Source organism: Rhopalosiphum maidis, chromosome 2 (assembly GCF_003676215.2).
Source record: "Rhopalosiphum maidis isolate BTI-1 chromosome 2, ASM367621v3, whole genome shotgun sequence".
Taxonomy (NCBI): domain Eukaryota; kingdom Metazoa; phylum Arthropoda; class Insecta; order Hemiptera; family Aphididae; genus Rhopalosiphum; species Rhopalosiphum maidis.
In genome coordinates, this window is record NC_040878.1 from 41,407,181 (window position 1) to 41,419,902 (window position 12,722).

At 27.4% G+C, this 12,722-nt stretch overlaps 1 protein-coding gene across 2 annotated transcripts; it reads right to left on the minus strand.

Moving 5' to 3' along the window:
- Positions 1-336: 336 nt before the first annotated feature.
- Positions 337-4,097, minus strand: LOC113553496 (RING finger and transmembrane domain-containing protein 2-like). 2 transcript variants are annotated; one of them, XM_026956853.1, is made up of 8 exons: positions 3,821-3,866; positions 3,444-3,755; positions 3,182-3,376; positions 2,175-2,294; positions 1,887-2,106; positions 1,643-1,796; positions 1,362-1,577; positions 337-907 (listed from the first exon to the last, which is right to left on the minus strand). In XM_026956853.1, exons 1-8 carry the CDS (start codon positions 3,864-3,866, stop codon positions 674-676), a joined length of 1,497 nt encoding a protein of 498 aa, XP_026812654.1. In that variant the 3' UTR covers positions 337-673. The 2 variants fall into 2 exon arrangements, with proteins under 2 accessions (XP_026812654.1, XP_026812655.1); XM_026956854.1 differs by having other exon boundaries at positions 674-907; positions 1,887-2,064; positions 3,821-4,097.
- Between the last annotated feature and the right edge of the window lie 8,625 nt (positions 4,098-12,722).

Here is a 12,722-nt window from a genome sequence, read left to right on the forward strand (position 1 = left end):
CAAACAATAATTGTGTCCACCATCTTAAGTTATATTATGCTCCAGAGTTATACATTATTATTCAGCATTTATTTACATTGAAACAATTACCAAAATTAAAACATTTTTATTCATCCGATTTCTTAACAATGAATATTGAATAACATAATAATATTAAATAAACAATACATTTTTTTTTTCAACAAACATAAACTGTACAGTTTTGTTGTTATTTGAGACCAATACTATATGTTTTAAAGTTTTTTAAGTTTCTGAAGCATATTATTTTGCAACAAGCTCATACCACAAAAACAAAAAATACACAATATTATACACATATTATAAATTGGTAAATCATTATCTAACCACCACAAATGTTTCACATTTTCAAACATAATTATAACTATAATTAGTCGATAAAATTAACAAACATTTCTATAATGATATTTAAATAGCTTAACAACAAATACACATTTAAATAATTACATCTTTAAATCATAATGGACATCTATCACAGACAAATATTTTTATGCGTTAAAAATAAAATAAAGTAGAAAAGTTTAATGACTAAAATATTTCCTATAAAGTATAAATAATTGGTAGATATTGAGAAAATTAATTATAAAAACAATTAACAAGAGGAGAAATAACATAAAAAGCGGTTTAATTGGTTATAGGGTATCGCATTTAAATGTTAAAAGAGTTGTATAAAATTAGTCGTAGAACCGTCTCGCCACGCAGGGTCATCAACGAGTTTTGCTCGACACAGTGGACATGTTTGTTCACGATCAAACCACTTGGCCACACAAGCTTCGCAGAATATGTGTTGGCATTGCAACAAAACAGGTGTAGCATACTCGTCATGACATATTGGACAATTGTTGCCAGCTATTGTCAGCTGTTCTTTACTCGGCGCTGTACCTAATGCCTAAAATTTGCAATTAAATTTTGTTAGGTAATTTAATAATAGTGATATATATATATATATTTATTACAAAAACATAAGTTTATCGTATGAAAGAAAACAATATGATAACTGATTAATAGAAAATACAAATTTAATTTTCTTATACAATTGTTTAAAAAAATATTTACTTATTATAAACTTTCTTCCTAACACTACAAAATACAACAGATAAAGTAGGGAATCATTATAAAATAGCTATTTTCGAACAACAACCTAACAGATTACTCCATCAAAAACTAATTATTTTTAATAAGGACAAGTACTTGGATAATCTTGGAAAAAAATAAAATGTAATTGAACATTTTTACTTCAATAAATCCCATGATGTAAAAATGCGACCAGGGACTCAGCTATCAAAAACTATTACCATGAAAATGATATAACTATATTAAGTTATAAATTATAATGAACTTACAACATTCTGAAGTAATTTGTATGAGGCCGTCCACCACAGTTTCACACAACCCATTAAATCAGTACCTTTTGACACCATGTAAGCAGCAGATAAAAAGACACCAATAACCTTTTTCGGACCCTGATAAGATTCTAACATGTAATACAACCATGGTTGAATAGGCACACAACACCGGTATAATTGAGATGTAGCTTCAATGAACAAGTACACTTTTCCCTAAACAAAAAATATAAGAATACATTTATTTCTTTAAAATAATCATAATATAAAGGTGTACATACTCGTTTAATAATTGGTAAAATCTTAATTGGCATCATGATAATTATTATTTTAAAAATGATTGTTATTAATTTTAAAATGTAATCATCAACTGCTATTGACCATAATAGATTGCTAATTGTCAAAGATTGTGTGAATGGAGGAATAAATATCAATCTGGAAATATAAACATAATTTATCAATTAAATTACAAATCTAATAATAAATAATTAATTCAAATTTAGTTTTTATATGAATTGTAATTACCCAAAATGTAAGTTCATGTCATTGTAAAAGAAGTAGAATAGAAATACAGACATGGCCATATGACAAATAGCAAACAGTAAAAAGCCAATACTGCGCTGTGATTGTTTGGCCACCTCACGCTTAACCACATTGTTGAAATAACGAAATGAAATAAAGAGCACCAAAAAGAGTAGAATGGCTGAAATCACAAGATACATACAAGCACGTTCGTTAGTCGAACCTTCAGGCCATATATCTTTTTTAGTCATGCTTACACAAATAGATGAACAGAGTAGCTGTTTAATTTACCTGGAATATGGTCGAATACAGCTTTTGATAAAAGTATCAATAAGAATGGAATGTATTTAAGAGCTACACTCAGCATTTGAGCGATTTCTGGGTTGTGCCGAAGAACATCGTCTTCGCTTTCTGAAAAAGATAAAGAATACAACTCAGTGTTAATGATTAATGAATTATGATAAGTGGGTACTAAAATTATATTATTATTAAATACAATTTTCTTCAGATAAATTAATATGTTAAATACTTAAACGTAGATTAAACAATTTCGAATAATTCATGTTAAATATTAAGTTTTATAGTATTTAAAGAAAATCTACAAAGAGTATTTTAATGATGTATAGCGTATACCATTAATTTAAATAATGAATATTAGATTCTAAAAGAAGTGATGTTTTACAGTTTTTGTGATAATTTTAAGCATTCATTTCTAACATAAAATCTTAACAATAAAAAAAAACTTCAAATTATTAATGTAAAAAAATAATAATAATAAAGTATACTACTGTTGTCTGTTACAATATAATCTTTGTATAATGTGTTGGTACACTGTAACCTTAATTACAAACAAATTTAAATAACAATGCTTAAAAATTAATTTTATCTTTCTATTTCAATAATGACAGTAATATTACATAAACCCCTGAATACATGTATAACACATTTTTATACTTCAAGATTTATATTATATTACATTTAATTTTAATGTTCTTTAAAAAATTTTTGAAATATACAAGTACTTAAAAAGTTAATAAATATTATTTAAGCAAAAATAAAAATTTCCAATAATTATAAAAATTAAATATTTTGTTAATTATTTTAATCATAAATTTACTATATGTCAATGACAATATAGTAGTGATTAACATACCAATATTATTAATAGCACACCTAACTGTTAAGTTAAATAATGTGGTGAGTGACAATTAATAGTTAGGGATAGTAATTATGAAAAAAATTATAACTACTGAATACTAAGGTATTATGAGAATTAACTTATAACCCAAATAACTTACGGTTTTCATTGTTATTATTATTAGATCCATTAAGTGAAGATCCTCCTGGACTTTGAGGCAACTGTTCTACATTTAAATCTGAATTTGAAAAATTCATATCTATTGCTACATCGTTATTTGGTTCAGTAAGTGATCTTTGAGTAGTTAAAGGCAGTCTTTGTGATACTGGAGTTGTTGCAATCGGTCTAACCTCTCCTATTAAAATCAATGGGTCTACTATTAGAAAACCATTCATTATAAGTTATTATGATACAGACGATACCTGTGGTTATGAAGTTTTGGTCTTCTGTTTCTGTCAGACTGGGTGGAGATAAAGGTAGGTGAGCATTATTGGTATTCAAATTCAACCAAGTAGGTAAACTCAGGCGTACAGATGAACTGGGACCAAGTGGTTGTGGTGACCCAGGATCAGGATGTCGTGCCACTGTAATTATTGGTCGTAGTTCTTCAACTACATTGTGCACGTTGCTTCGAAACATGGCTGAACCTTCAGCTGCTCTACGTTCTATGTGCATCATAAGATCAGCCGCAAGACTCATACGACGACTAGCAACTGGCACTGCCGCTCTATTATCTGTTTCCGATTTGTGAACGTAAAGATATTTGATAATATATACAGACAAACTTATTGATGATTACCATTATCAGACGCTGCAGTTCCTGGTTCATCATTTAAATTGGACATAGTTAAAATTTAAAACATAAACAATTGTACGATATAGTTCAAATATTATTTAATTTAAATTATGATCTTCATTATATTATTTGTTACACCAGAGAATAAAAGTATGACACATCACCCAATACATACATATTCGGGACTATAATATTGTAAACTGAACGTCAGAACTTCTGAATAAAATTAAATAACATAGTAGAAATATGTTTAATAGTCACAAGCAATGAGCTTATGAGTTATGACATCATTATTACAATTTTTTTCTTATCAAATAATATATTAGTCATGTTTACTGATACACATATGTTTTTACTAAGATTTTTATCAACCAAGGTCATTTGAACTAAAAGAAACAAAAACACACGGTACCTATCAAATTATTAATAGGTATTACTGTATTGGGTAGACTTATATTAAGTTGTATACTTTACTGTTTAAGAGCTAATGAGTTACAACTTACAAGTTAATAGTTATAGTTAGGTATCTATCTCAAATTCGGAAAATATAAATTAAAAAAACCGGGAAGGTCGCTCTACTGTACAGTAGATGTCGATTATCAAGGATTCAAGTGAGTCTAGTGTACCTCTGAATACCTCCTCAATGTAATCATTGTAATCATAGTAATCGTAAGAAATATGATACGTTTGAATCCAATGATAAATCACTGTTCAATATATATATACTAATAAAATAATAACAATTTTGAGAGGAGATTATCTGTCAACAGTGTCAACCTTTATTCTTAAATATATGATCAGGGTAGGTAAAAGATGATGTATGTATCAGGTTCCTCCTCCTTTTTTTTTGTTTAAATTAAAAAAGTGAAAACAATAAATTTCAAACACTAGCAATATAATTGACGAATTATAAAGAAAATAATAATTATAACTTTTAATCTCCCGTGGGGGGGGCTGAGAGTCTGAAAATACATTTCTACAATCCTTGATATAAAAATTTGAATAAGTCTGTAGAAACGTCGAACAAATTCTGAAAACTTATCGAACAAATCCAACTAAAATAAATACTTGGTTAGAAATATCCAATAGGGTTGTACTGTTTTTTAAAAAAAGCTTAAAAACATAATATCATTGTTCATCTTCATAAAAAAATATACCCATATTATATAGGTATAATACCGATATTAACTCGTATTTCATATATTTTTTTTAAAAATATATGGTATATATAGGTATAGCAGTATAGCACCATAATATAGTGGCAATGGCAAATTACAATTTAAAAATTTGATAATGTATTTACAACTACATTATATATAATTTATAATAACTAGTTACTGATTTTACCTTGAAAAACCCCGGATCCACGATGTTATATTTGAATAATGATATGCCAAGAAAAAAAAAATTTAGGTAGAAATATTATAGACAAACATATTTTAGTTGTACGTACTATATTTTTACTAAATAAATTAGTACAAATTATATAACTATATTACACGTACAAACTATATAATTAGTTGAAATATTTTTTTCTATAGACTATAAAATACTGTCAAACTTATATTACTATAGATAAAAATAATTAATATAGTAACGTTATCTAAAATTGTTCACAAATACGAATATTTTCATAATTATTACGAACTAATAATTACATTAAACGGTCAGATATTGTTAATTTATCATTCATATAGGTACATTTATAAATGTATTGACAATAACTACTTTAAACTCACACATTCTACAAAATAGATTAGTAGAATGCCGAAACATATACAAACAGATTTTATTTTTGAGATTATTTTTAATTCGTGCACACTCACTATCGTAAAGCAAGTTCGTATAAAAACTAAACCATCACGATTGTTATTGATATTATCGCCAAAGTACTTACAGACAACTTTATCTCATTATAGTGAATTTAATCAATAATACAATAAGCAATAATTATTATCAACGATAGTTGGCCGTAAGTCGATACTAAATAAAAATTTAAAAATAATTGAAATGTATATATGTATTTAGTTAGGTTTTATTATTATAGAACTCAATACTATTTTTTCTCAATAAATACATTATGTCTATATTGAGAAAAAATGCCAAAATGTGCATAAATTTAATTTTGTATTAAAGCTTGTAGCTGATCTAGATACTTTTTGGGTTTTTTAAAAAAAAACATGCAAATGCGTATAAAATATAAATCCGGCTAATCCGGGGCCTAGTAATTATAATTCACCAACAAGGGATGGGTTGCCATTCTAAAAATTAGTTGTGGAGATAATCATACAGGTTACAAATGTAACAAAAAACGCAAATCGTCTATTTTTTTCGATGGACTAAAAACGCAAATTCGTTTTGCTCTTTTATACCTTAGACCTTAGTAGTGGGATAAAAGCACAAAAAAATTATATTAACTGATACAATATATTGTACCCGTTTGTACACGATAGAATTTACTTCCCGAAAATATAATTATTCCCCTAAATTAATGCTCATGGTATTGCCTTAAAATATTTATGATATAACTACATAGCTACATTTTTATTATCACTGCTTTTATTATCTTGACAAAACTGGTTTTTCAAATTGTTTTATCTATGTTGAAAATTAAAAATATATTTTTATAAATACGTGTTTATTGAAACGAAAAACGTAATGTAATAATTTCATATTTCTTGTCACATAACCGTAGACGTATAGATTATACTATAAAAGTGGTTCTCAATCTTTTTAGTACCACGGCCCAAATTTACCCCGAAAAATCTTTTGCGAACCACATGGTTTCACTTTTCAAAAAGTAGTTATAAAAAACAAAATTTGTATTTTATAAATATGTATAAATTTGTAATATATGTTTAGTATTTTATAGGTTTATAATCAATTTATTTTTATAAATGTACGTTTAATAATGAGATGTATGCGAAATGTGTGCTTGTTTTCTGTTATGGTTAATAACAGCATTGACATCATAATTCAAAAAATTGTTTGCGACCCATTAAAGATTGACGACGGGTCGTCAGTGAGCCGCAACCCACACTTTGAGAAACGCGAGATTATAGTATTATACCTACAAAATATGTTATTTTTTTTCAAAAGTATTGTTTTACGGGACTTTGTTCTTATTGTGCTATCTAAAAATAAGTTTTTCTTAACTGGTTCACTTATGGCTGGGTATCATTGAGGAATGCGCAGAATAACTGATTTTAGTCGGTTTGCGGCGCGTTCTCTCGCTGGACATATTATAGGTACTAAGACCTAGGCCCTAAGCCACTAAACAAAATACACATAACTATTCATATTTCATACTACATATAGACCATAGTCACATGTAGAATACCTATACGAGGAGTATATACTATATAATATAATATATAGACATTAGACATAGACTAAAATAATATAGTCACAACCATTAGGCAATAACAAAAAAAAAAAAAAAAAATGATGGCGATTGTTAAGATTTATTAATTTATGGACCTCAGGTATGGGAGAAGAGCCAAGAGGACCGGGGTATAGTCATTCAGCAAAAAGCCTTCAGAACAGCATACTCGGATGTATACCAGAGCCGTTGAGTCTAAGACACTTGCATGACTCTCTACTCACACTTTTGTACATTTTATAAAAATAACTCGTGTTCATTAAAAAAACAAACTATTTTCAATTACACTGTTGATTGAACAATCGTTTCGAATCCATGACTTGAAAAGTCGGAAAATAAGCCCGCTACACCATATTCTATTACAAAATCAACGATTATACATTGTATTGCAACAATAATTAAGTAATAGGTGGTATTGCCGGTGTTAGTATATACAGGTTATATTATACAATTAACCTAGTGTATTAAGTCATGTTGCACTATGTTAGTGCATATATTTCAACTGTGTATAGGTTTGATTACTTCATTATATATAGTTATATCATGATATTTATATACATATATAGGTGGACAATAGCCATAGACACTAAAATAGAAAAAACGTGTGAAACAACAATAATCCGCTTTGTAGATTTTTGTAGAATTATATTATTCTATTATAATATTAATTACAATCGTTGCATCATACAAAATGTAAAGGAGTTACTAATTTACTATATATTATATTTATACACAGGTACCCATAATCAAATAAAAATTGAACTATGATACTGTAAGCATGCAGTAACTAAATATCGATTAAGTGTAAAATAACTTATTAATTTATTATCGTTGTAACTTATTATTAATAGATAGGTATAAAAATACAACGACCGATAATAATTACACGTATACATCGAATATTATATATTTATATGATGCAAAACACCACATAAAATATATTTAACTATACCAATAAGTAGGTTATATATATATATTAAAATGTTCATAGGAAACTTAATAAAATATTTAATTAAAATATACACCTAGGTATATAGCATATGTTTTATGCAATGTACTTATTATAATAATTAATAATTGTCAAAACTTGCACAAACACAAATGTTCTCAACAAAATCAATAGATACTTACTATTACATCATGTGATTTAACTTTTAGTTATCAACAATTCGTTGAAGGTTAAACCAGCCGGGTTGCACCTATGGGCATATGATAATTGATAGTATCTACAAACAATATACGTATTTCATAGTTTCTATAATAATACACACTCGTATAGATAGTTAAGTGTTATTTATATAGTATATAACACACATTAAAACTGTAGGGTGACCAAATTAAAAATTGGGAATATGGGACAAAAAAAGTATTAGGGATGGTGCTGTTTTTATAATAAACAACAATGCATTAACCATTTATAAATATTTTTACTAAAACAATTATTAAACCGTAAACAAAATAAAACCTAGTAACCCCTAGTAACTAGAAACTACTCTTGGTAATATTTGTTTTTAATTTTTTAATGATTAAAATAACGGTTATTTGAATTTTGCCAATACGACATAATACGGCAGGGGTGGCCAAACGGTCGATCGCAGACAATTTCAAAGTCGATCATGTTATAATTTATTTTTAAGACCACGCGCACGAAAATTAATCGATGTTGTAATAAACAAATTGTTGATAAGTTTTATCTGCATAATTTTCTTTGGAAGTCGATCCTAACGATCCTTTAAAGTTTATCCACCTCTGTATACTGGATGTATTATTTAAATATGGAACATTTAAACTTCCGAAAGCATTCGTCGAGACAACGGGTTTTTGGTTTTTTCAAATACGGAACTTACCCGTTTAATGCGGGACGTTTGCACTGTTTGCAGGACACACTATGTGCCAGGCCGCGTATTTACGAACTTAGAATGGATTAAAATTTCAATTCGTATTGTGATCTGTGTACAGTCTATACCAGCTGAAAATTTAAATGATTGGATTATGTATTACTTAGAATTTATACATTTTTAATTTATAAGGTTAATGCAACCGGTGATAGAAAATGTGTTAATTGTCTATAGTATCGACTTCTAACAGATCAATTAGTATTATATTATTATTAATTTAAATTAGGTACATACAAATTACAAAGTTCTCATATTTGTTACAATGTTGTTAATACTTTTGAACTCTAACACCAACATCTCCAGAATTTTTATAGTGAAATGATTTTAAAACAAAATAATAAATTACAAGTAGGGCTAGGGACTTTATGCCCTAAAAAATCTTAAAATATGCATGCATTTATGCCCTAAAGAACCACTAAATATACTATTAAAATATGCATTAAAAATCAAATAAATATCATAGTATTGAATAAAATCTCTTCATTTTAATATCTAGAATCTAGATAATATTTACAAAATTAGCAGTTATAAATTGTTTATTATTCAGAATTCAAAAAACGGCCAATTCAACATATGATGTATGACAAATCAAGACGATTTTCGGATAAACTTTTTATTTTTTAGATATCACAAAATATCTGTAAAAACATTTTAACGAACTTTTAAGTATCGTAAAATGTGACTTGGAAATAGAACAAAATATCAAAGGTGATACAATAGCAACATAGAAGAAAGGTTATCGATTACTCTAAAGTAAGTACTATTTTTTTTTTATTCGAATAGTTTCATACTTGATTATTTTTTTTATTTTTAATAAAAATAAAAAATCCAATACTTAAATGCAATACATTAATTGATATTATACAAATGATACCTATCATATTAAACAAAATAATATTAATATTTATTAAAATAAATAAAGCTAATGACTTAATAGTGAGGTGGCTTGCAATTATTATTAGTCGAGGATTTCTTTCTCAGGAGTCTGTATTATAGGCTATAGACTATTGTCGTTAGTTGTAGACAATCCGACAATGTTACTTGTTAGGATAGTTGATGGATGTCACTTGATTGAGCTGGTTGAAGGGTAGACAATACGGCGAAGTTGATTCGGCGGGACGTTTCCTGCCATATTTCTGTACGATCTACATCACCGGTTCTTAACCTTTTGTAGAACACGGACCCCCCATGAAAGATTTTTAGAAATCGCAGACCCCCTACCAATTTTTGTCGAATACTTTTTTTTTTACAAAACATCTGATGTTATCATAATAACCAAAATTATAATAATTATTTTATATTACAAATTATAGAAGTGGACATAACATAACATACACATTTATAAGTTATAACTATTTTTATTAAACTTAATTTTCATAAAACCGTAATATAAATTATTTTATTTTTAATATTCTTAAAGCTGCCGTGGACCTCCAACATGAGAATCGTGGACGACGGACCCACCGGGGGCCGCAGATCACAGGTTAAGAACCGCTGATCTACATCATGTATTGCCTTCATTCTCGGTAATAATGATAAAAGAGTAAATGTATCGTTATCACCATCTCCATACTGGGCTTTAACCAAAACTTTTAAAAATTGCTGTTAGAACGAAGAAAGTAAATTCGCATTTTTTCTTTTTATTATTTTTTTATTTTTTTTTTGTTCCAGAGATCGATGTAGGCGATGGCGTGTTCATTGATGTATCTATGTATTATTTAATCATAAGAAAAATCATTGTTTGAAGCTGCAATCCCAGTGTCTGGTGAAACTACTGATGTATTGTCATCTTCCATAGTATTTTTAAATGAAAACAGTGGACTATTACCTGATGTTTGAAGTTTGAAATTAAAAAACGTAAGTAAGTGGATTGGGTGGTATCGAGTGGTGGGTTACTGTAATAGATGTGTTAGATTAGTATTCTTGATATGTCATTGCGTCAAATGAGACAGTCGACGACATAATTAACAATGATATACTGTGAAACCTCTGAATAGCGGACACTCTCGGTCACCGAAATGTTGACTGCTATTCGGAGATGTCCGCTATTCAGATGGAGTAAATTTTTGAAATATATAAAGGTAAATGTTTTAAAGGATAAATATGCACTATTTTAAATTTAATTAGAGTGTTTTAACAATTGACAAATCAGTCAAATAAACTATTAACGAAAAATACGTTAAAATCTAATATATATATTTAATATATAATATCAATACAACACCCAGTTTACCTTTTAAAGAAATAAAAAAAAGCCGCTAAATAAGTGTCAAGTGTAATAGCGAACTCGATTTCCTCCACCATGTTGAAGTTGTCTGGATCTAGGTTAGACAATTTCCAGGAATACTTTCGATCATAGTCATAGACTCATAGACATAAAAATTAATAATATTATGTCTATAGTTTTGATACACAATAATTTAATTTTGGTTTATTTTTACTATACCAATATAAGTATGGTGAGCAGATAAAAAAAAATAAAAAAAAGTACATTTTAAAACTTAGCTCCTTCTCTGTCGTAATTGCCCAATGCGTATACTATTCTACCCGTTTTATCCATAGGTCATCTTCTTCTATAAAAATTGTTTTTGTTTTTCATCTGATTACTCTATTTATTTTATTATTATTTGAAATTATTTGAAATTATAATGTCAACTTATTTAGTGTGTGTCTTTATGATGAAAATACTTTGATATTGAAGAATTTAAAGTAAATTTAAACCAAAGTATAAATTTATGTAAATGACTACGTAAATTTATAAGTACTAATTTTAAATAGTGTTGAAAAAAATAGCATCAGTATTGGCCATATGAATTGCTAAATGCAGAAAGGGGACAAATCAAAGAGATTGAAAATTCAAAGTGTTCAAATAGCTAAAAAATAAAATATTTAGAAAATGAATTCATATGTTGAATATAATGGTAACATAAATATTTTGTTAAAATTTCAAGTATTACGCGTGGTTATTCGTTTTTGAATTATAAAAAAATATATCGATTTTATCAAACACTGATTTTACGTAAAGATTTCCGTTAATCCTGATTTATTTTTATTAAATAAGCGTCCACTATTCGGAGGTTTTTACATTGAAAAGTAATTAAGATGTCCCTGACACCAAGAAATCGTTTGCTATTGAGAGGTGTCCGTTGGGGATAAATTTTACTGTAGTATTGTTATATCGAGTACGGAGTTAGACGCATTCAGTCTAGTGGTCTCTCGACTATATAACATACGTATTATATTTTTCTAGATGAAAATAAAAATTAATTCTGTAACCGACAAATAATTTTTTTTATTATTATTTTTATAAACGTTCATCTATATTATATTATATGGCTGAAATAAAAATAATCAATTTTCATGAACTATTAGCAACATTATTTAGATTATAAACAATTTGTCTAGTAGGATTCATTAGTGAATTGTTATTTATTGACAAAAGTCGTGTTGTTTTTGTATAATATACAAAAAAGGTTATTGGAAATAAAATAATTATTTTTCTTTTTTTTTCGATTAAAAGTTACTTATATTACTCTAAAAAGTAAACTTTTTAAAATCAATTTATTTGATTTTCAATATTAAGTGCACAGACTGTACTTAACGTTTCATTGGAAGATTAAGAAGA